Source organism: Cibotium barometz, chromosome 24, assembly GCF_041138505.1.
Source record: "Cibotium barometz isolate CiBa-2024 chromosome 24, ASM4113850v1, whole genome shotgun sequence".
Classification (NCBI taxonomy): domain Eukaryota; kingdom Viridiplantae; phylum Streptophyta; class Polypodiopsida; order Cyatheales; family Cibotiaceae; genus Cibotium; species Cibotium barometz.
This window is the reverse complement of record NC_141069.1, coordinates 45660274-45686174: the sequence shown is the minus strand read 5'-3', so window position 1 is coordinate 45686174 and position 25901 is coordinate 45660274. Positions and strand designations below refer to the sequence as shown.

At 44.0% G+C, this 25901-nt stretch overlaps 1 protein-coding gene across 4 annotated transcripts in view; it reads left to right on the top strand.

Annotated features, from left to right (window-relative positions):
* Positions 1-1257: 1257 nt before the first annotated feature.
* LOC147625363 (RNA-binding (RRM/RBD/RNP motifs) family protein) overlaps positions 1258-25901 on the top strand; it is an 80740-nt gene continuing 56096 nt past the window's right edge. Inside the window, exons 1-4 of one of the 4 annotated variants that reach the window (XM_086818689.1) lie at positions 1282-1496; positions 2792-3292; positions 4251-4352; positions 4517-4662. In XM_086818689.1, coding sequence (XP_086674815.1) covers positions 4341-4352; positions 4517-4662 — 158 coding nt within the window. In that variant the 5' untranslated portion in view covers positions 1282-1496; positions 2792-3292; positions 4251-4340. Of the gene's footprint in view, positions 1497-2559; positions 3293-4250; positions 4353-4516; positions 4663-25901 lie in introns of those variants that run through there. The other 3 variants (XM_086818690.1, XM_086818687.1, XM_086818688.1) reach the window with 3 other exon arrangements.

The following is a 25901-nucleotide window of genomic DNA, read 5'->3' as shown; positions in this document are numbered from 1 at the left end:
CTTTGTAGTGTGGACATAACACTATGTTGTGTTCTCCTTTGTGTGTGTGAGAGAGATGGTGACTATGGCTTCTCTCCTTCTTTATGATTAATGGATATGGATTAGGGTTTGCTTCTCTTGTGTGTGTTTCATCCTGCTTCTGTTTTTTATCACATAGTGCCAACAAAAGAGACGTGCATAGCTTCTTCTGCTGCCGAGAACTAGGGTTAAGAGCAGAGCACGCGGGGAATATCGCACACACATGAGAGCTTTGCTGCTGCACGCACACTAGTAGCAAACAAGCCCCTACCAACCAAAGATTCGAAGTGTGCATTGCCTACTCGCGTAGCAAAGCACCTGCGGCAATGATCTCTCTGAGGTGCATCACCTAAATCTAGTTGCAACACTCTTAAAGGTTGGCACCTTGCTGCCTACTCTCACAACACTAGCAGCAAGCACGCTTGCATCAGCAATGATCTCGATTCTCAAGAGAAATCCTATGAGGCGCACCACCTACTCAAGCACTCTTGAAGCCTCACGCCTATTGGGACCAATCTCAAAGACTAGCACCTACTCGTAACACTAGCACAGCTACCAAGAGATTGGAAAGGAACAAAAGCGTTGCCGACGAATTGAAGCGAGGCAATTAAAATAGCAACTCGACAACGGGAGATGTAACGCATAGCGACGATGAACTAATAAAGCAGGTGTTGACGTAGATTTCATTTTTTATTATTTAAACAATAATATAATTAAAAAAGTAACGAGAGGACTAGAGAGAGTTTTTGAAATTTGGTTATATGGATGTTAGGCCCATAACTCATAAAAGGTAAAGGTGCATTAACTCATAGAAAGCAAAGGTGCATTGACTCATAGAAAGCAACGATTGATGAGCAGCAGGGCAACCTCTCATACACAATGCTAAGGCCAAAATAAAAAATAATATAATTAAAAAAATACCAATAGCGAAATGAACGAGAGGACTAGAGAGAGTTTTTGAAATTTGGCTATTTAGAGGATGTCAGGCCCGTAACTCATGAAAGGCAAAGGTGCGAAAGCAAAGGTACATTAACTCATAGAAATCAATGGTTCATGGGCAGCAAGGCAACCCCTCATACACAATGCTAAGGCCTTTGCCATAGTCAATGGTAAGTAGGCAACAAGGCAAAAGTAATATACACAATGCTAAAGCCTTTGCCCTAGGCTGGCAAAAAGAAAATCAAAAATAGAAAGACTAAGAGATTTTATAATGTTCAAAAAAAAGAAAAGGCACAGTTTTTTATAAGCTCTAAGGGTGTCTTCGCTATCCTGCTGTTAGATACAGTTAACAGTTCGAGGGCACAGTTGGAACAGCAAAGCCTATGTGAAGGTTGCTTTCACAGTTTGCTTTCGGGCTGTTTGGCGGCATGACGATGGACGATGAGAGCTCCATCTACGTGGGCGGCTTGGCGTTCGACACAACAGAGGGTGCCCTGCGGGAAAAATTCGAACAGTTTGGCTCCATCGTGACTGTGAAGGTCTTTACCCTCCTCTACCATTGTCATTTCCATCGATTCCACACGCACACGCACACGCACACCTCCTTCTCTGAATTTTGGGTGGAGATTTTTAGGCCATTTATTCGTCTAGCTATCTGAAGCAACCAATCAAGGTTACCCCATTTACACAGTAGATGATGATCCGAGGAGAAACGATGATGATAACCATGTGCTGCCGCACGCGCATGCATACCTATATATGTAGACACGTCATAGATTTACACACACGCACACACACAAAAACACATGTATACAGAGTAGAGACATGCTCTGTCGTCAAGCTCAAATCCAAAAATATTCAAGGGGGTTTAATCCACAGAGTTCATTTAGAAGAAGAAGTTAGAAATGTGGGAAAAGTGTATCTAAAATTAAATTGTCTGGAGATTAGGGCAAGCCTTCTGATTAAGATTTGTTTTCTAAATAGTGTATCTTTTTCAAGACAAAGTGTGTCACGATAATTTTAAGCTTGGCCTTTGAGAGCTTCATGATCCTTATACACATGTGCGTGTGTATGTGTCTCTATCCTAAGTGTGTATCTTCTCTAAGATAAACGAGGATCATGACCCCTATACATGTATGTATGTATGTACCTGCATATGTAGGTATGTATGTATGTGTGTATTCTCCTCTAGGATAAAGCGTGACACTTTAATTCTAAGCTCAGCCTCTTTGAGGATCATCACCCTTATGTATGTATGTGTATGTACTACGTGTGTATATTCTTGGCCCTTACGAAGGTCATGACACTTATATATAGTGTGAGACTGTATTTTTTAGCTAAGGATCATGGCACTTATACCAGTACACATGTATGTATGTATAAGGTTTTACATGTCGTTGGGGTTGCTTGTTATGTGTAGGTAGGTTCACTAAGTTGTTTTGATTTAATGTGAAGGTTTTATGTCTTTTGTTGTAGGTAGGAATATTTATCTTTGTTGAGTTGAAGGTATTGAGCAGGTCTTATCATTAGTGCTCGCTTTTGTAAAGTTTGGTTACCTTTATGAACATGTTTACCATTACTCAAAACAAAGGTCTCGTGCAGGTCACAATAGCATATACATTTGTAAAGGCTGCTTCCTGTAGTTAGGTTTGCTAAGTTTGGTTACTTTCATAAAATTACCTTTTGGACGCGGTGCATGAGGCCGTTCTGTATGGTCCTACTTCTTTGAGACATAAGAGTTGCACTTGTTCCCATAGTCAGATATGGAACTTGCAGTCTTTTTTGTTCTTTCTTTTCTCAGAAGATATACAGGGAAGTATTGCATTACTGACAGGGTGACAAAGTTCAATCTAAACAAGATCATTATTCTAAGAAGAGCTCCCCACTGCATATTGACATATGGGATATATGGTGGAGGCTTTCAGATCGAGCTCCTGGAATATCACTTGCAGCGAGCCATTACTTGATGAATATATTGCTCGGAACTCTCAAGTGTATTTGGTGTTGTGCCTCGTTCAAATATGGAGTGCTATTCACTTGTATTATGCGGGATATGTGGGATTTGTCAGACTTCTAGATTCTATGCCCATATCAAGGTATGTGGGCTATTTGGTTTTCTCAATCGAGCTTATCAGAAGGAAGGCAGCTTAATTCCTATGAGTACTTGGCTTCGGCTCTATCGATATATTGAGTTAGCTCGGCGGATCTTCTCCATATTTCATCTTCTTTGTGTCTCATTATATCTCATGTTTGCGCTTGTAATATGGGATTCATATCTTGGTCTCATCTTATTCAGCACTATTTCGGTAGTGTTTTTCGGCACTAGATTGTTCTGGTGAGTTTTTCTTCTTGGGGTACAGCTCAAGTGCAAAATTTTAAATTCTTTGATGGTTTTAGGGTAGCTTTATGGTTATAAAGATTTTCGGCAATTGGCGCTAGCTAATTATATAGCTGTAGTACCCTCAACAAAAGGGCATTTATCCTGCTAATTTATTTTCTTTCAGAAAGTTTGCTGTGTTGCAAAGTGACTTAGTGAGAGCGTGTTGTGGGATCTCCTTGCTTTTGTATGTTTGATTTCATGGAATTTTTTTTTTGGAATGTTCTTTGAGGTGAAGAATATATCACCACCAGCTAGGTGGGATTATATATGTGTGTGCATGGGTGTGTAAGATGGACAGTGAGGTGCTAGGCATGCTGTACTAGGGAGGGCAATGGTGGTGTATAAAGAGGCGACTTTGTGCCATTTGGGCCCACTGTTGTTTTTTTTTTTTGAATGAGGCCAAACCAATTTTAACTCAACTTGGGCATTTACTTTTTGCGCCTCCCCCCCCCCCCTCTCGTTTGGGGGGGATGCTTTTTTTACTTTTTTGTTTTGCAAGTGGAGCCTGCCCTGCCTTTTTCCAAAAGGTGTGTGTGTTCTTGTAAGTGTGCGTGCGCGTGTCTGTGTGTGTACATGCATGTGTGTGTGTGTGTGTGTGGGTATTTAATCCAACCTTTCCACTAAGAGTCAGACAATCAGGAGCCCAACTTTCCCAAAGTTCTAGAGATTAGGCTTTTGCTTTAATGATTAAACATATCAGTTGCTATATGTCTAAACCTCACATACATGAATATTATGCTCATTGTAATGTTTGATCCCTTTAGATCAGGTTTGCTCTTACCAGTTGTCTAGTTCGAAAGCTCCATCTGAGCTGGTAAATTAGGAGTCAATCAGCTAGGATTGTGTTTAAAAGCACTTTCGAAGGCTTCTAAGGTTTCTCTTTTGTTCATATTTTTGTGCATGAGGGGATCAGATTATTGTTGATCGTGATTCTGGCAATTCACGTGGGTATGGCTTTGTTACTTTCACCAATCCCCGTGCAGCAACCAAGGCTATTAACGGCATGGATGGTGGGGTAGGTGATGTTCGCTTTTGATGCTCATCTATGCAAACCGATGATGGGTTGTTTATGGTTCTTTGTTAATGACAACCAAAAAGTGTAGTTGTTTGGCATTTGTGCTTTTGATCACATATGCCATTTGTTTTTCCACTAACTTGCATTTGAGTTTATGTGGACAGTCCTTGGAAGGCAGGACAATTAGAGTAAATGAGGTTACGAACAAAAATGGGAGAAGTTTCGGACGTGATAATGGGCGTGACATTGCTTTCAGAGACAGAGGCAGGGGCAGGGATAATCGCGATTTTCGAAACAGGGACAGAAGTGGGTAGGTCATCCTCCTCCTTGTGTGCTCATGTTCCTACGTTTTTGTATTGGTAATGCACTGTAGCACGTGGAAGACCTGTAGATGAATCATTAACTTGATTAGAGCAAAAATTGAGCACTTAACTTGACGATTTTGTATGCACAAATGAAAGAGAAATTGGGTCCCAAATAACCCAGGGCATGTACACAAGCAAAGGGCTGGATGGTAAAGATCTGAGATATAAAATGCAAGGCTGGAGCACCCTTTATAGGGAATATGGGCTTTTCCCTGCTGGCGGACTGGACACTTGGGCTGGCCGACTTGTAAAAGAGGACAAATATTCTCATGTATGATGCATTTTACACTTATGGCCTCTTCTAGCATAGGCGCTTATACATGGACACGTATGGCCTTCGGCTTGCCTTTGGCCTGGCCAATGGGCTGTCTACAGCCCATGGCATCAAATGATCACCATAAACCCTGAAGTATATACAGGCTCCTCTACCTAGACCTATGACACTGATGCCCGTACACCTTGTTGCAAGCCTACTGAGTGCCCAGAACATCAATACATCATTCAAGAGGGTTGGTGTGCGGGACAAACACGACTTGACGTGTGTGGGATGTTCACACATGACCCTGACATTCTTGTGTTGGCACACTTGCTTACATGTCCCGGAAAAGGCTCACAAGGGACTAGGTGACCAACTTTATATGTATTCTGACAGATGATTGAGTTTATAATAATATCTGTAATAAATTTCCAGTTACCTATTTTAATATTGATTACTTCAATACAAAACATGAATAATTCTCCCATTAATCAATTGAGCTTGGTGAGGCTCATGAAATTAATTCAAAGTCTAGGCTTTAGGAATAAAGATCTAAGACTTTACCTTAGGGCAACCGCAAAAGCAAAATTATGTTTTGAACTCAAGACTTGCATGTTTATAACTAAACACCCAACTGCTATGATAAATGCTCCTATGTCATGTGCACTCTCCGGAGTGTGATGTGGACATGCTTCTATCCATTGGCCAACTCAGAGGTTGAGTACGTGGACGGATTCATGTGTTTGTAAGGGCTATTGTGCCAGATCATTGTAATATTGTCCAGGCGCCCAATGAGCAGCCCGGTTTGAACAAAGTTATTAGGTTATTGTTTGAACACACTTAGTTGGGCATTATTATTAGGGTTGGTAGAGTCCATAGCTAACTCACCAACATTAGACACTATAAATAGGAGTCTAGGCCTTAGTCATATTAATTCATTGATCAGTCAGTCATCATTGAGTCATTGAGAATTCACGAGGAGTGCTACCATTTTGTATCTCTATTTAGTATTGTATATATTTCATGCTAGTAATACATGGTAGATTAGGTTCTCTCTCTCTATTATGTATTGAGCATGAAGAAAAAGTATTTTGGGCATTGGTTTAAGTCTTTGAGTAGGCGTTAATCACAATCAATCAATTCATAAACACGCTTCCGCAAGCACCTATGTACAATGATATTGGAGCATTAGGTTTTGACGGAAGAAAAGTTGCAATCTCTCACAAGGGTGTGGAGATCCATCGTGAAGAGTCATCAAGTGAGTTTGAAACTTGTCTCTCCAAATCCATCGCGGAGGAGGATGAGATGAGCGATTTAGCAGTGGTGTCTACCATGCTAATTGAGTATCCAAAGGGAGAGGGGCTAGTTCTAGTGCCCACAGTTCACGAGGAGGCAGCAATGGAGACATCATTGCAGACAATAGGTCCTGTAGCTATGCTATTGGAGTTCGAACTAGTGTGCAGAGTATAGAGTAAGTTTGCCATAAGATCTGTACCTGGTTGAAGCGGTGGAGTATCATTTGCACTGGTGCTCCAAGTTAAGTAGGAGGGGATGTCACGTGCACTCTCCTGAGTGTGACGTGGACATGCTTCTATCCATCGGCCAACTCAGAGGTTGAGTATGTGGTTGGATTCATGTGTTTGTAAGGGCTATTGTGCTAGATCATTGTAATATTGTCAAGGCACCCAATGAGCATCGTAGTGTGAATAGAGTTATTGGGTTATTCTGTGAACACACTAAGTTGGACATTATTATTAGGGTTGGTAGAGTTGGTAGCCAACTCACCAACATTAGACACTATAAATAGGAGTCTAGGCCTTAGTCATATTAAGTCATTGATTGGTTAGTCATCATTGAGTCATTGATAACTCATGAGTAGTGCTACCATTGAGTATCTCTATTGAGCATTGTATATACTTCATGTTAGTAATACATGGTAGATTAGGTCATCTCTTTCTATTATGTATTGAGCATGAAGAAGAAGGAATTTGTTGTCCATGGGTGTGTAAATCGCAATCAATCAATTCATAAATATGCTTCCGCAAGCAATTTGACCCCCATCATCCTATGTGTGCTTTTGATAGACAAAGCAATGACTGATATGTAGCCTACCCTTCTCATGCTGATAAGTATTGTGCAGCTCTTTGATACTAAAAAGCGTTACTCGATGTGCAACCCATTGATACCTAAAAGTGTTGGCTATGAACAAGGGTCCTCTATTACTGAATAAAGAAGGATGGTCAAAACGTGGTCAATTCTAGCTAGAAATGACTTCGTAACTACATTAAGCATATTTGAACTGCTTCAATATGGTTAATAAGTGCTGGTCAAATCCTAGTCAATGCTGGTCAAACCCGGTCCTAATCCCAAAGAATCTTTCCCTGCCAAGTCAATCTCCACGGATGTTGCCAACACCCAAATTGATTTGGAGATGCATTTTTCCCAATTGTTGCAATTAGCCTTTTAATATATGGAGGAGAAGGTATAAATTGCTTGCACGAGAGAGTTTGAACCTCCCAATCACCTCTGAGCAAATCTCTCTATCACACTCTCACACTTTCTCACTCACATAGCAAATCTTATGTTATGTGCAAGACGTGCAAGTTGATCCCAGGACTAACAAGCTAAAGAACTAGCTTAGAATCATATTAGGAGCATAGGTTGCTGGTATGGGCAGGGAAAAGGATTGGTGGTGGACAAGAGAGGCTGTCAACGAGCGCACTAATGAGAAGAAGACCTGTTGGTGGCAGCAAGATTACATGTTTTTTTGTCCAGGACCTGGCCGACAGCAGTCGGCCAGTCCACTAGGAATATCCAAGGCCTATTTAAGGCAAGTTTGCTCAATGTTTTGATTCATTCAGTCCCTTCCTTGGGATTGGGTCCTAGACTAGGTATTAGATTATTAGATTAGGTTTTCTACCGTTTCATGAAGGCACCAAGTGCTGCAAGATTGTACATCCTTTTTGTACCATATGAATATATTGAATACTCAGCTCTCTCTCTCGCTCTTCTCTATCTTTTGGATGCGTTTTGCATCAGCATGTTCAAGGATGGTGTTTAGGGTTGAAAGAAGACTCCGAGAGCTTCCGCATGTGACATCTTATATGGAGACTTATGTGTGGTATCTGTATACACAAATCCACGGATTCTTGTGAATCCAAGAAATCTATAAATCATAGATAATGTCTACATAGGTGCCTTGTAATATGACACCTTACCTTAGGGTTGACATGGAACAACAAGGTAGCGGTAGGTGAGATGTGTGCTGTCAGTTCACGCAGTCATTGTCGGGTAGTAGGTCGTGAGTGGGTCGGCCAGTAGGAATGTGCGTGTAGGCTAGGCGTGGTGTGGTCAGGTAGGTCATGAGCAGCCCACACATATGAAATGCGGCTTTTATTGCAAGTCGTGTCACCGAAATCCGGCCTAGGGGACTAAGATCTTCAACACACTTTTGCATGGCCATCAATCAACTTAAAAGCTTAAAACATAAACCATAGAATATTGACAATAAAACATGTGCATAAGACACTACATTGGGACTGGAATGGCCGGCCCCCCTTTGACGGAATTCTCTATTCCCCGGGAGAAGATGTATAACAAAGGATGCGGGTGCTCCAGCACCAGAATTTTCCAAGTACAAAAGATAAATAATCGTGTCCACGCACATTGCTTTCCACAAAAAGCAACTTTCAGCCTCATATCCAAGCTTTGTCGGCACTTGTAGGCTCACTCCATGGACACCCTTGGTCTTCTCATGAACCCTACTAGCTGCCCACACTGTTTACATGCTGAAAACAGTCCTAAAAACAGCAAAAAACAGCCTTCAACGGTCTTCCAGGTGTCTGTAGAATCTTTCCCTTTGTGTATATGCACTGTATGCAATTAGGGTTTGCTGTCCACACAGCCCAAGCGCTGAAAATCAGTCCCAAAACATAAAACACAGCCCTCAACAAGCTTCCAAGAATTGTTGACAGTTGTCTTTCCATACATGTGTCTGGGTATCTCTGTAGCAACCCTTCCAGCCTCGGGATGTTGTAAAAGCAAGTCGACCAGCCCTGAAGAGCCTAAATCAGCAGTCAACCAGCTCCAGAGAGAGAGAAGAACAAGTCGACCAGCCTTGAGTATGCATATATGCAGCAAATCAGCCAAGAAATCAACAATTCTCGTGGCAGAATTGCTCCAAAATGAGAAATTAGCCCCAAAAACTGACAATTCTTGCGGTAGAAGTGCTCTGAATACACCACAAAGTAGTAAACCAGCGTTGGAAACGCAGCTGGCATCAAGAACCAAGCTCTGGAAACAGTAGAGAAGAAGTCGCCCAACTTTGTAGAGCCATTAAAAGCACACATTGAGTGCCAGACAAGCCAGGGTTTGTTTCTTTTAGCTAGGCACCCTCCAAAAGAGGTCTCCAAACCCAGAATAGCAGAACGTTTTTCCATAAGGGGGCCTGTCCGGGTGCCCATAATTGAGTTTTGGCCTCGGTACATTAAAATAAGTCCACCTTGGTGTGTATTCACTTATAAATTATTAACTGTTGGCCGCCCAACTTCAATAAGTGTTTACACAAACTTATAAACCTTATAAACCATATAAATGATTAAGTCCTTGGAATCCAAGACTTCAAACCATAATTCTAGCGTGTCCATGCTAGCATAATTCACCCTAAAGCTCCTGCTTTAGTTTGTGACCATCCATAGTTCTTCCAGGTCTTGTATGAAATCCACATATACTGTGTAAGAGCCATGTATGAGAAAATCCACGATCCATGAGTTCCAGAGTGTGTGGCAACCCATCATAACCTCGATAAATTCCCCGTTCACATCCTTTGTGTGTAATAAGTCCGGGCTCATCGGACATTGTCCAAAACATGAGGGTGGACCAATTGGTGACATGTGGGCACCTATGCATGGGACTTTTAATAAAAGTTGTGCTGTTTTTATTATTCATAGGTGGACCTATGTAAAGAGAACAGGTTGACTAGCAACCCCCCCTCCTTATATATACGTGCGCAGAAAATTCGTCACTGTCATATGCATTTCTCAGTGTTAGAATTCACAGAGCATTCCTGTGTAGGCGAACCAAGCCCAATCACCGCGCTGACAATTGAGATCTTGCACGCTTCTTGGTAACCCTCGGCTACCGCGTGGCTACTTGATCTCGTGTCTAATAAGTGACTCCAAGTCACTTATATAGTAATAACCTTGCTATAAGTGTTTATAAAGCTTTCCTGCTCTATTTATAAGCTTTTAGCCATTACAGTGTTCTACACCCACTATTGGGCACTGATGACGTTAGTGGGGATGTTGTAGTATCGAGTCCATAATGGAGTTGATAGTTATATAGACTTGTGGGTTGACTACCATGAGTATATAACATGCACGTTCCTAAAAGGTGAATTTGGGCATGTTCCTGGTGTCATGTGCAAGCAATGCCGTGAACATTCCCAGTCGACTGGCCGACCAGCAGTTGGCAAGCATCCCAATACTCCAAAGGGCCTATAAAAGGCACATGTGTTCTCCCATAAGGAGTGGGTCCTTATGGTCACTAGACTAGGACTGTTTTGGTGATGTTCACCTTTTCAAGAAGGCAGCCAAGGGCTGTAGATTGTAGGTACCTTTTTGTACCATCAGAAATATACTGAATTTCCAGCCATATCTCTCTCTCTCTACTCTCCATTTTGTCTACGTTATGCATCAGCATATTCTCAGTGGTGTTTAGGGCTGAAAGAAGACTCCCAGAGCTTCTGCGTGTTACATTGGTATCAGAGCATAGGCTCAACAAAGCTAAACACTGATTCAGTCCCATATGATGGTGTATAGGTCCAAGGTACAGGAAAGTACACGGGTACGAAGTCCAAGGCAAGGAACACAGGAACGGGAAGAGCTCCCAGGAGGTTTGTTGGTGGTGTTCCACAAAGCCAGAGGGGATGGCAGTCCTGTGAGCCAGATAGGTTCTCGGGCAACGGTCCCAAGGGAGGATTGTCCTCCAAGGGGTGATGTGAGAGTGCCAGACTCATTTCTCAGGAATGAAGACCAACAGAGTGAGGGCAAGAATGGATTGGGGACTGGATGGAACAGATGCATAGATATTATTCAGAGTCAGAGTGGTTTTGGAGACCGGGCCGGGATTTTAGTGGAAAGGGTTGCCAGAGTTGGATGGATGACAGAGGGACTCCGAGAATAGAGTGGGATGGTGACAGTCATCCAAGGAACAAGTTGGAAGCCCGTCATCAAGTTTAGCAGAGGGGGATGTCATGTGCAAGCATTGCCATGAACATTCCCAAAGCTAATCCAGAAGGGGCAACCAACCACCAGGTACGGATTGTAGAGGGGAACATCCCCAAAACAGCCTTCCGTCCAGAACGGGCCCACTCTGAATTTGTGGTCATGCCATTTGGTTTGACGAACGCCCCAACTACATTTAACCGCATGATGATGCGTATTTTCCGGGAGTTGATTGGAGAGTGTGTGTTCATATTTCTGGACGACATACTCATATTTTCAGCTACAGTTGAGCAGCATGACATTGATGTGGAGAAAGTCCTTAAGTTGCTGGAAAGCAACGAGCTCTATGTCAATGTAAAGAAGTCAAAATTTTATCTGTTCCAGGTACATTACTTGGGATATATAATTAGTGCTGAAGGCATTCGACTTGATCTGGCTAAAGTGGCCGAGATTGTTAACTGGGAAGTACCTCAGACCGCTTATGACATTAGATCATTTGTGGGTATATGCCAAGCATATTCCACCCACATTGACAAGTTTTCTGATCTCTCGGCAGATCTCACCGATCTGCTAAAGGGAGTGAAAACAAGAAGGCAAAAGATTCGAATGACTCCACGAGCGTTGGAGGCATTCCAGAACCTCAAGGTGGCTTTGTCAGAAGCGCCTTGTTTAGTCCTTGCCTCGTGGGACGAACCATTTCAAGTGATCACCGATGTGAGTAACATTGCAACAGAATGGTCATCCAATAGCTTATATGTCTCGTAAGTTACTACCCGCCGAAAAGAACTACTCAGTCTATGATCGTGAACTCCTAGCAGTTATACAGGCCTTGAAACATTGGAAACATTTCCTGTATGGTCGTGACTTCGAGGTTCGCACTTACCATCAGGCATTGCGCTGGATTCAGACGATGCCAAGTGCACAGTGGAGTGATCGACAACACCGCTGGAGTTAGATATTCCAGCAGTTCGGTGGTATGATTGAGTACCTTCCAGGAAAGGCCAATCCAGTGGCCGATGCTTTGAGCAGGAAGGGACAAGTATCTACGATTCAGACCACTAGACTTGACCTTGTTGGTACAGGACTAGAGGACATGAAGCACACGTACGCGGGTTCCGAGGAATTCGGTACTCAGTGGGAACAGGCGTTGGATGCCACAGGACCATGCCATTTTCTGATACACGATGGTTGGCTTTTCTACAAAGGCCGACTATGTGTCATGAAGTCATTCCGGGCAGCTCTTCTCCATGATGTCTATGACGCCATTACAGGTGGTCATAGGGGCATGAATTCGACTCTGGCGAAATTAGAACGGCAATACTATTGGCCAAAGATGAGGCGGGATGTGTTTACATATGTACAACGCTGTGACATTTGTCAAAAGGTGAAAGCTCCTCGTGGAAAGAAGATAGGGTTGTTACAGCCCTTGCCAATTCCTGAGGGTCCTTTCCAGGACATTTCGATGGACTTTGTCACAAATCTGCCTCCCAGCCCGAGTAAGCGTAATACGCAGTGCTTAACTATTGTTGATAGGTTTAGCAAATTTGTTATGCTTATTCCTTGCAGGGCCAATGTGACCGCCGAGGATGTTGCCTAGCTATTCATTCGGCATTGGTACCGATTGGCGGGATTCCTAGAACCATAGTGTCAGACCGAGATGCCAAGTTTACCAGTCATTTTTGGAGGGCATTGTTTGATAATTTTGGTACTAAGCTGAATTTTTCCAGTGCATTCCACCCACAGACAGATGGCCAGACAGAGATATACAACCAGTTGGCCTTCGATGTGCTGAAGCGTTATGTCCACGATCAGCAAGGTAAGTGGGAATCGTTTTTGTCTTTAGTTCAAGCTGTTTTGAATGACTCTTTTTCTTCAACTATTGGCAGGACTCCATATGAGGCAGCGTTTGGAAGACCTTTCCAGTTGTTGTTAACCAGGACTTCGTCTTCAGTACCAGAGACGAACAGAGTGACGGAGTCTTACGAGGAGATCCTAGAGTCAGTTAAAGACAGATTGGCTAAAGCGCAAGAGGCCTACACTCGACAGGCCAATAAAGACCGAAGGGATATGAAGTTTTCAGAAGGAGATTGGGTTTATCTTCGGATAATGAAGCAAAGATTGAAACAGGTGGGCAAGCGATGCCCAAAGTTGTCTTTCAGGAGCTTCGGACCATTTCCCATCCGGAAAAAGATTAATGAGGTGTCTATGCAGTTAAAGCTACCTCCGAGTTGGACTATGCACGATGTATTTCATGTTAGTTGGTTAAAGCCATATGCAGGTCCACCCCCTTCAGAGGTCAAAGACGAAGCGGAACCAGACATTGTTGATGAAGCAGAAGTAATGGTTCCAGAACAGATCCTTCTGCACCGTTTCAAGCATGGCTCAGGCCGCAGACTACGACAATTCCTCACGAAGTTTCAGGAACGAGGAACTCATGAAGCGGTATGGCTCGACAAAGAATTTTTCGAAGACTATCCGGCATTATTGACGGATTATTTGGAGGCTATGCAGCTTCCGTCAAGTTAAGCAGAAGGGGATGTCACGTGCATCCCGCACTTGGATGCCATGTAGACATTTCTGTACAGAAGGTGCAGGACTTGGGATGGTGAACTGGTCCCATGTGAGCCCAGTCCGGGACGAGTCAGCCAGGGATCCATCTCAGATGTCCGAGGTCAGGTGTGCATTGTCCTGCACAGGAGTCTAAGGTCAGGTGTGCACTGTCCTGCACATGAAACAGTGCCAGTCCGCGCTGTGAGTCTCCCTCTAGAATGATGTCAGTGGTTCTGTGTATCTGGTATGGTACCGGATGCCAAATCACTGAGTAGATTATGTTTAGGACAAGGGGCCAGCCCATAGGGCTACCTCGGAGCTTAGTATGGGCATGGGAATGGTGTGAAACCATCCCCATGAGGGCCAGGAAGGCCCAGGCTGGACCCACCAGCCATGGAAGGGTTGTGGGACAGCCTTAGGGCAAAGATAAGGCTATTTTCAGGAGCATACAGCCTTTAAATGGCTGTAGGGCATGTATGGGGCAGCCCATACAGGCTGCCCAGCCTTGGGATTGTGGACAAAAGTTGTGTCTAGCCAATCAGAAGCAGGCGCATCACTTTCAGCCTGTTAGGAAAAAAAGGCAGTATTTTTTGGGATTTAATTCAGCATTTATTGTTGAATTTTCACCAGTCGTGGGACATAGCCTGTTTTTCAGCTGGCCGACTGCTCCTGAGGAGGAGTATAAATAGTGGAGGCCATAATCCCATCATTCATCTCATTTTTCACCAAGTGCTCAAGCAAACCAAGGGGCCAAGACAGCCAAGGGCTTGCTAACGCAAAGGGGTGAAGGATTCAGGTCAAGGGCAGGATTTTCCAGCCAAGAAAAGGTCAAGTTTTCTGTATTTGTTTTCAGATTTACATCATTCTAATAAAGCAAATACACCATCCGTGGTGGGGGCCCTACAGAGGGTAATTGGGACCCAATACTGTGTCCTCTCCATCTCCCCCTTCTCTCTCTATTTTCTGCACATCTTCTTTTAGTTTGTGCGTTAATTTCCGTCGCGAAAAGAGTGCTGATTTCTGAGTTTTGAAGTACCGATCCTTCTCCGAAGCTTCCGCATATTACACGTGATCATCTTGGTGTTGAAGTTTCTTTGGCAATGTATTGATTTGGGGCGGCTTGGTTTCTTGGTTTGGCTTGTCGGGACATTTTACAACCGTGTGTCCCTTCTTCCCACATTGGAAACACTTTCCTTCCTTGAGTATCATTCTCTTCAAGTTGCTTCTGGGACTTCTTTTGGAAGAGTGGAGGCTTATCCCCACTCCTATCCTTCTTCTCTTGTGGGTCGTTCTTTAATTGAGATCTTGCTTTGAACTGTTGGAATACGCAGCGGATATTAGACTAACAACTGAGAGCCACAACGTAGCAAGACACCACGATGAAGATGAGCAAACACAAGAGAACCACCAGCCTGAAAACGCAGGACTGTGTGGAAGAACAAACGCAGAAGAGAGAGTGAGAAGCTGTATGGTTTCTACTCTATATGCAAGATCTGGTACAATACCCAATGACCAAAAGGTGCGGGCAGGGGTGGTATTTAGACCACCCCCCTATGCTGGTTGGCCAGCTATAAACCAGCCGACAGCAGCCATGAGTCCACGACTAGGAAAAGTCCTCCAGTCGGCCAGCATACCAAGTCGGCCAGGACACATCTAGGCCAGAACTGATAGCCCCCCCACGACCAGTAAAATAGGAAAAATATGGGGGGATGGGAAAAAGGTACACGGCGGGCACACCTACTGTTACATGCGGAAGCTCTGAGATGCTTCTTTCAGCCCTAAACACCATCTAGAACATGCTGATGTGAAAACGCAGACAGAAGGGAGAGTAGAGAGAGAGAGAGCTGGAAATTCAGTATTTCATATGGTACAAAAAGGTACATAGCTCCTTGCAGCCATAGGCTGCCCTGAAAAGGTAGAAAAATACCTAACAAACTCCTAGTACTATGACCCAGCCAACAAGGGGCTGAATGGTCACAACAATGAGCACCTAAGCCTTATATAGACTGGAGATTATCTGATAGACTGGCCGACTGCTGGTCGGCTAGGTCCTGGACAAATAAATCACATAAATGCTACAGCCGACAGGAATATTCCTTGTCCCTGTGCACATGACATCCCGCTGTGCTAAACTTGATGACGAGATTCCAATCTGCTTCTTGGATGACTGTCATCATCCCATTCTATTCCCGGAGTCCCTCTACCTCTGATCCTCAAAGTGTATCACCCGTGTGAGTGGTCTGAATCCCTCTCGAAAGAGGCGGTGGAATCTCCCTTGTATCTCATAGTAAGCCGGGCAATTGAACATATAATGGACCTCATCCTCTATTGCTCCTGTGATGCATATTGTGCATGTCCTCTCCTCATATGGGATATCCTCAGCTCTACTAGTCTCTACTCAACATCAAGAATCAAGATCTGGATTTCATCATCAATAATGGCAACTACTCAATAATGGCACTCACAGTGATCACAAAAAGTATGAATCCTGAGTTGATACAAAAAAAGTAAACAGAAGTCTAAAATACACAAAGTAAAGCATACTGAAGCCTGATAGATGCAATCTTGCATGAATGATGACAAATAGTAAACTAGAGGAGCTTGATAGCCCCAAATACTAGAGTCCTCAATATGGAGTGTGGGCACTGCCAACTGGGCACTCAATCCTCAACATCCTCGATGTCCTCATCAGTAGTCTCCTCAGTAGACTCAATGTCACTCTCAGAAGAGGATGATGCTGGCTCGGTTGCCGCACTCGTCTGAGTTGCTGCACTAGTACTAGCACCTCTTGATAATGCTACTGTAGATGCTCGTGTGCCATGAGCAGGTGCCATCAACTCCTCATACAACATGGCATATATGTCGCACTCCTCATGAGAAATCTCTAGGACATCTTTCATCTTCTCAATGTTGATTTTATCGACATTGACCTAGCGAGGCTCTATCGGATTACCCAATTGCTTAATTAGGCGGAGATTGCAATGGCAATACACCAAGCGCTCCAATTGAGCAGTAGACAACCTGTTCCTTTTCTTTGTATGAGGGCCCATGTGCTCCAGTTCCTCTCAACAGGACCCGAATTGCAATCCTGTGAGAGGACTCAAAATGGCGAGGCGTTTCTGCCATTAAAATACAGAAACTTTGTAACTATAGTGTACTAAAGTCTAAGTATAATCATCATTGATCAATGTATTATATAAATAACAGACTTGTCTTTTAGAGTTGTACTCACCAAGTGAGGGCTACTGATCCCATACTTCTCCCACCATGAGATTGGCTGAAGCTGTGTCTCGCACATGCATGCAGTCTGTCTACCAAATGCGTGAGTGGCATTCCGATACACTAGCCGCTCATCCTCCAAGCGTCTCATGAGCTCCACGTCTCCTCCTGTCCATTTCTAAATGTAATCTTGCCATTCATCTTCCAACTCTTCATTAATATACTGCGCCTCACTACGCTAGAGAGGGTGCAATATGTGGGCAACCGCGTGGATTGGTCTATGGAACCAATCCCAGTGGTCATTCCAAACCCGTCAAATGTCCTCAACCCTAAAAATTAGTCATGAATGATCAAAGCTATTAGCTCACTCCTATAGGCTACGATAGATCATAGTACGATACAAGAAGGCAACTAGTTGGAAGTTCAGTACCTCTCATCTGTCAAGAGAGTGCATCGGTTAAGAGTCTCCATTCAATCTGCGGGAACTCATCCTCTAGCATTCGTCCCATAGAGACATAGTTGCTACCATTATCAGTGTGACCACCTGCACTGTTTTGTGTGCCTATCTCGATGATAGCCTCGCGGAGGCGTGACCATATAAATGCTCTTGTCACCATTGTCCCAGGCATAGATGCATCAATGGCATGCAAAAACATAGTGCCCTTGCAAGAGGACACTAAAATATTGTACACATTCCTCTTGCGTATATCTGACCACCCGTCACATAACAATGTGCAACCATACTTGCTCCAAGTGGCTTTTAATGGCTCCATCTCCACCTCCACTGCTTGTTGCTCTCTTCTGAGCTCTTTAGTGCGCAAGGTCTCATAGGAGGGTCCCTCCCACTCACATCCAATGTGGCTGATTGCCCTCATGGCCTTTTTCCATCGTGGTGTGCGCACAATGTGAAAAGACAAAGCACATTGGATGAAAAGCCTAGTGAGTTCCCTAGTTGCATCTTTAATTGCCTGCTTTTGCATGCTTGCTTGAATGCTTGCTCTCTTTAGAGAGGCTTTGGGTGTTGCATGCAAAGGGGTTCGTGTTGCCGTGGGAGTGGAACTACCAGCACCCCCAAATCCTGCTTGGCTCTGTGCATCTTCCTCTGAACCCAACTGTGTTCTCTTTGATGCATCACATGTATCCTCACTAGCCCCAATATCCTCAAGCATAGGCTCACGACCGTGTCCTGCAAGTTGCCGTCTTTTCCATTCTTGTAGCTTGGCTTTGATGTTTGCAAGCACAAGTTTGCATGCACCAATGCCTTCCTCGGTTAAACTTGTGAAATGGGCCTTAACACAGATTATGGACCCTCTTGAGTAAACCCCGCAAAACTTGCATTTCCACTTTTGTGTGCTTGAACCACCATATTTAGATACAGGAGTGACATGGGCCCACATGGCATCCTTAGTGCGAGGCATCTTGACAAAAGCATGGCTGGATTGGGACCCTGGCATGAAAACCCCCAAATTTCAAAATTTGTGTGTTTTTTACAAAATCGAAGAAAAAAAAGCACAAATCAACACAACCAACCTGAGAGATGGCGGGCACGGAACCTCGGAAGTGCGGGAGGAGCTGGTAGGAGCTGATTTGTGCAAGCCAAGAGCTCCTTCAATTAGTTTTCCAATCGCTTGTAGAAGTTTTTTTTCTTCGAAAAACGTGCTCTCTGGATAGAAAACGTTGAAAATCGTAGGTTTTCCCAGGCAACATGAAAGAAACGTGTAAACGTTTCGTTTCATTCAGATGGAATGAAACATGTTTCATTGCAACTATGCTCTCTGGATAGAAAACGTTGAAAATCGTAGGTTTTCCCAGGCAACATGAAAGAAACGCGTAAACGTTTCATTTCATTCAGATGGAATGAAACATGTTTCATTGCAACTATGCTCACATGGGACTAGTTTCCATGCCAGCTTCTACACCTTGTTCAGAAATGTCCGCGTGGCATCCAAGTGCGGGATGCACATGACAATTTAAAAACAACCTAGGGCTACCGCCTAGCTACATGCAAATCCTAACACACATGAGTTTTTGGCTATGCCATTTGGGCTAACCAATGCTCCAGCGACATTTATGATGCTGATGGACAGCATTTTCTTTCTTTTTCTCCTTCTCGAGCTTTTTCTTGCACTCATTTATGTAGTGCCTTGGTTTCCGACAATAGTGACACTTGCCTTTCTTTTTAGGCTTATCACCTTCTTTCTCTGCATCCTTAACTGCGGATTCTGATTTTGGCTTATAGCCCCACCATGCGAAGAAGCTTTATCTTTGCCTTTCTGACTGGCAACAACAAAAGCTTGGTCACCAACTCGCATAATAGATATGTTTTGCCTAGAGTGCCCTTCTAGCAAGAGTACTGAAACCAGCTCGGCGAAGGAACCGACCTCAGATAAGAAGGGGAAGCAACACGTGGTCACCTGGCAAGAACATCATAAAATCTAGATGGGAGTGTCCGATTGGGTGGAATAGCAGTAGGCCAAAGAGGCGCTACGAAAAAAGGAGCTGGAAAAGCTCCTTTTTCGTAGGCCAAAGAGGCGCTACGAAAAAAGGAGCTGGAAAAGCTCATGCAGAGCTATCGCGACAAGAATCACAATTCACTGTCCTAGAGATGAACACGTAAGAGGATGGCAAATATCCTAGCTATAGTGGAGATGCAATGGCCAAACTAAGGTGCAGAGACACCATGGCCCAGAAGGATGTGCTGAAGCACAGCAACGGGTAGCTTACCCATGTAGGCTCACAAAAGCACTATAGAGAACCCGGGTATGTATTGGTTGAGTACCTTTCATATTATGTGTACTCTTATTCTTGTATATGGTGTGTTGAGTGTTGAGTAGAGAAGAAGAAGATTTTCAGCCTCTCACCTTGTGTGTTCTCTATTAGGGTTTTGTGAGTGTGTGTGTGTGCTTGCAAGAGCTCAAGCTCTCTTCCCCCCTGCATCTTTTCATGGTATCAGAGCCTGGTTCGTGCTAAGGGCTGAGCTGCAAGCAAGAGAACCACAGGAAGCGGTACGAGGGTAAGAGCTTCAACTACTCTTCCCTATTTGTGTTGGTGACTACACCCTTGTCAAGAGCTCTACGGGAGGCACCGGCAATGATCTCTGATTGAGGAGCTTTCTTCGCGGGAGTAAAGCTATAGGGCAACTATATTGTCCTATCGGGTAGAATTTTCTGGGCCGAAAACGCGTTTCGGGCGCGTCTAGACCTCCGTTTTTCAGAAAGCAGGCGATTTCGAGCACTGCGGGTAAGTCATCGATTCTCTGCAGAACTCTGTTTTAAGAACTGCAGGAAGACAGATTGACTGTGCAGACACTGTGGGTGCTGCAAAGAGGTCTACAGTTGCCATTGGGTGTATGTATGCACATTGAAGGCACTGGTTGTGACATTTGAGAGTACTACAGTACCGCTGCAGAAAATACAGCATTTGTGCAAGAAAAACCAGAGTGCAGTTTCTGGTAAAATTGTGTGTTTGGCAAGATGTCTAATGATGGCATAACACAAATTGTGGCTGAGAAGCTGGATAAGAATTGAGGTTCAGGTTGACAAATTTCCTGATGGGAAAAGGCTATTGGGACTACATAGAAGGTGAGCATGAAGAGGCACCAGAGATACCGGATATAAATCCGACTACTGCAGATGTGAAAGAGTTTAAAGACTGGAACCAAGGAGCCAGGAAGGTTATGTATTGGCTTTCCATTAGTATACAGGACACCATGATTGGGCACATTCAGGATGCCAAGTCCCCCAAGGAGGCGTGGGACACCTTGGTAAAGCTTTATGAAACAAATACCAAGGCACGTAAGATACAGTTGAAGAATGAACTTCATACTGTGGAGAAAAAGAGCATGTCTATGAATGATTATGCGTTGAAGATAAAGGGTATTGTGGTGTGTCAGTAGATGATGATGATAAGGTGGAGGTCTGTCTACGTGGTCTCGGGCCACAATACAAGGTGTTCAAGACGTCTATTCAGACTCGGGAAAACATTCCCAACTTTACAGATTTGGTGTCTATGCTGATTATCGAAGAGAAGAGCTTGGATGAAGACCAACAGTCTTCACAAAGCAAAAACAGTTCAGAGCAATAGGCCTTCTACACGAGTTCAGGAAGAGGACGAGGTAGAGGAGGCCGTGGACGCGGTCAAGGAGGTGGCCGAACAGGCAATCAGAATTATGTCCAGCAGCAGCAGCAACAACAACAGTCCCAGAATCAACAACAACAACAACAACACGCAGGTGGAAGAGGCAAATTCAGAGGCAGGGGGAGTCAAAGAGGCCGTGGAAATTAGCAAAGGTAATATAATGATGCACATGAATGCTATTATTGTGGTAAGCCTGGACATGTGCAGGCAGAATGTTATAAGAAGCAAGCTGACATGCAGAATGGGAAAGTGCAGCAAAACAACTATGCATCCTCGAGCAGAAATAATGAGGATAATGAAAGGTTGTTTGTTATGCAGCATGTCGTGAATGCCAGGTCTGAAAATGTTGATGCAGCACAAAAAGATAATGTATGGTATGTGGATTCAAGCGCTTCGAACCACATGACAAGTCATGGAGAGTGGTTCAAGGAGATGAAAAACCCGAAAAGACCAGGTTTTGTGGAAACAGGGGATGACACTGCTCATCCAATTGCCCACGTTGGAGATGTTCCATTGTCTATGCAGGATGGCAAAGTGAAGTACCTTGCAGATGTACTTCATGTACCGAACATAACAAAGAATCTAGTTTCAGTTGGCCAGATGATTGAGCAGGGTTTGCAGGTTCGGTTTAACCCTGATGGATGTTATGTTGAAGATTTTAAAGACAAGTGTAGGTTGGTTGCAGAAGGCAACAGAGTGGGCAGAATGTTTACATTAAATGTAGACATGCCTGAAATGAGTGCTGCGATGTTTGCAAATGGTTCAGGAATTGTTGCAGACACAGACATTTGGCATAAAAGGATTGGACATGTGAATGTGCAGAGATTGAAGTCTATGCAGACTAAAGGAATTGTGACAGGGCTGCCAAAATTTAAAGTGGAAGGTATGCAGAAAATATATGAAGCATGCCAATTTGGGAAGCAAACAAAGCATGTGTTTCCACGTAACAGATATGTGAGCAGAAATGCACTAGATATTGTGCATTCAGATGTATGGGGTCCTACAAAGACCATATCTATGGGAGGCTGCAGGTATTATGTGACTTTCATTGATGACCACACAAGGAAAGTGTGGGTATATTTCATGAAAGAGAAGAGTGAGGTGTTCACTCACTTTCAAAATTTCAGAGTTTTGGTTGAAAAGCAAACAGGGAAATATGTAAAGTGGGGAGAGTACTTCTCCAATGAGTTCTCTGAATTTTTGAAGAAGAATGGTATTCGGAGACAGTTTACATGCAAATACACTCCGCAGCAAAATGGAGTTGCTGAGCGGAAAAACAGGCACATTGCTGAGATTACGCGGGCATGATGGAAGAGAAAAATATGCCGCATAGCTATTGGGTTGAGGCTGTTTCTACATCAGTATACATCATGAACAGGACTCCAACTGCAGCCATATATGATGTAACTCCAGAGGAGAGGTTTACTGGCAGAAAATCAGATTTGTCTCATCTGAAAGTCTTTGGATGCATTGCATATGTGCATGTGCCAGATGAGCTGAGAACTAAGCTAGATTCGAAAGCTAAAAATGTGTGTTTATTGGATATTCCCTTGAGCAAAAGGGATACAGGTGTTATAACCTTGCTACACGTGAGTTGAGGGTAAGCAAGGATGTTGTTTTTGATGAGATGAGCAGCTGGTATGCTGCTGAAAAAGAAGCTGTTGGGGCTGATGTGAGTGGAAGTGTGGTTGCACAGAATGCAGGTCAGGAATCACAGTCTTTGAGTGGACCAGGAGAGTCCTCATCTAGTGGGTCTATTGATAGACCATGGAGTGGCAGGCTGCGTCATAATACCAGCCCTGCAAATGTGATTACTACATCACGTAAAGGAAAAGAGAAAGTGGTTGAGCCCCTTGGTATGCCTGACATTTCTACAGGACATTCTCATGTTGATGGAGAGTCTAGTGGCTCATATATGAGCCTTGATGAGGAGCTTGGGATCCCAGCTATGAGAACACCTGGTGTAAAGAAGGCTATGGAAGCCATGAATGAGAAGCTGCAAAGATCTGGGAGAGTGAAAAATCCTGTGCAGAGATTTACCTATGATGGTTATGTGGCACATCACTATGCATATATGGCAAAGGTTGTGCAGGTTGTTGAGCCCACATGCATTGATGAGGCTGTTGAAAATGTGTATTGGGAGAAAGCCATGGATGAGGAGATGGATGCACTATATGGAAATGAAACTTGGGATTTAGTGCAATTGCCTGAAGGCAAGAAAGCCATTGGATGCAAGTGGGTGTACAAAGTTAAACATAACAGTGATGGAAGCATAAACAGGTACAAGGCTAGATTGGTAGCCAAAGGATATGCGTAGACATATGGGATTGATTATGAGGAAACTTTCAGCCCAGTTGCCAAGATGGCAACAGTGAGAGTTGTGATAGCAGTGGTTGCGTCAAAGTAATGGTCTTTACATCAGATGGATGTAAAGAATGCATTCTTGCATGGGGATTTGCAAGAAGAGGTGTATATGGTGCAGCCACCTGGTTATGAGGATGTGGGTCACCCCGAGCATGTTTGTAGGTTGAAGAAAGCCTTGTATGGCTTAAAGCAAGCACCAAGAGCATGGTCTGACAAGATTTCTGAATATCTTGTCACTTATGGCTTTCATGTAGCCAATGCAGATTTCTCATTGTATTATGTGAGACATGGTGATAGAGGAGTTGTGCTTGTTGTCATCTATGTGGATGACTTAATCATTACGGGGGACCATGATGCAGAGATCTTTGATGTAAAGATCTTGCTAAGACAAAAGTTTGAGATGAAGGATCTGGGGGAGCTCAGATATTTCTTGGGCATTGAGGTGATTGGGTCACCACATGGTATTGGATTACTGCAGAGACAGTATGGCTTGGACATGTTGTCCAAGTACGGTATGACAGGCTGTAAGCCTATTTCTGTGCCATTGGATCAGAATGGCAAGTTGAGTGCAGATTCAGGAGAGATCTTGGAGGATCCTACTATGTATAGGCGCATAGTAGGAAGTTTGATCTACATGATGATCACCAGACCAGATTTGAGCTATGCTGTTGGGTTGGTGAGTCAGTTTATGCAGGTTCCACGGAAACCGCATTTGGATGCAGTGAGACACATACTGAGGTATGTGAAGTCTACTTTGCATTGTGGACTATTCTATGAGACTGGAACAGAGATATGTGTACATGGGTACACAGATGCTGATTGGGCTGGTAGTATTTCAGATAGAAGATCTACCAGTGGATTCATGTTTTCTTTGGGGAGTGCTGTGGTGACTTGGAGCAGCAAGAAGCAGCCTACGGTTGCTCTATCGAGTACAGAGGCCGAGTACAGAGGAGCTGCTATGGCAGCATGTGAGGTAGCTTGGTTGAGAAAGCTACTTGCAGATTTGGGTCTATCAGTGGATAGACAAGTTGTCATTTTCTGTGACAACATTAGAAGTATACAATTGGCCAGGAACCTAGTCTTTCATGCTCGTACGAAGCACATAGAGGTCCACTACCACTTTGTCAGAGAGAAGGTCTTGGCAGGAGACCTTGACCTTGTTTATGTCAGCACAGAGGATCAGGTAGCTGACATCTTCACCAAAGCATTGGGTACAGAGAAGCTCCGCAGATTCAGGGCTTCGCTTGGTGTACATGAGATGGAGTTGAGCTCGAGGGGGAGTGTTGAGATATCAAGCTCGTCTAGTGAGGCGGTGGACACTGACCCGCCTAGGGGATAGGCCCCACACTTACACCACAGGCATGGTTGGTGAGATCTTGGGTGATATGCGGCCAGTGGGATGACAGGCTGTGTGACAACCACTCTAGAGAGAACTGGCATAGTTATAGCGCCAGCTCATTTAGTCGGGTTCACACTATAGAGAACCCGAGTATGTATTGGTTGAGTACCTTTCATATTATGTGTACTCTTATTCTTGTATATGGTATGTTGAGTGTTGAGTAGAGAAGAAGAAGATTTTCAGCCTCTCACCTTGTGTGTTCTCTATTAGGGTTTTGTGAGTGTGTGTGTGTGCTTGCAAGAGCTCAAGCTCTCTTCCCCCCTGCATCTTTCAGAACCCATCTCAACCAAAAGTAGCCAAAGGTGTGTGTGCTTGCAAGAGCTCAAGCTCTCTTCCCCCCTGCATCTTTTCAGAACCCATCTCAACCAAAAGTAGCCAAAGGTGTCAACATGCTAGTAGCCAAAGGTTTTGTGAGTGTGTGTGTGTGCTTGCAAGAGCTCAAGCTCTCTTCCCCCCTGCATCTTTTCAGAACCCATCCCAACCAAAAGTAGCCAAAGGTGTCAACATGCTAGAAGGACTGGATATGGATGAAGAAGAGAAAAAGAAGAGAAATACCTCCAGCAAAATGCCAATATGATCAGCTTGTTTGAGGTTGATGGGATCAGCATCATGAAGGGGTACCACCCAACCTGGAATCACCGGAATGAGGCATAAGAGACTTAGCAGGCCCATGAATTTTATGAGAAGGATTGGTAGATGATGACAGTGTACAAAGCCTCCAACAAATTATTGCGACAGAGAAGGCCTTTGAAAGGGACCTAAAGCAGTCCAAATGGGTCAAGATAGATGAGCTGATCAAAATGAATCTGGGTACAAAGGTAGACCCAAAGCTTGTCCGAGTCAATGCTAAATTGGATACTGCATTCCGGGAGGAGTTTTGGGGAATGCTCACTTCCTTCAAGGATGTATTTGCATGGAGCTACACTGAGATGAAAGGGATTGACCCCCAATTATACCAGCATCAGACCAATTAGAGGGAGGAAATAGTTCCAATCTGGCAACAAAGATATCAGATGAACCTGAACTATGCAAAAA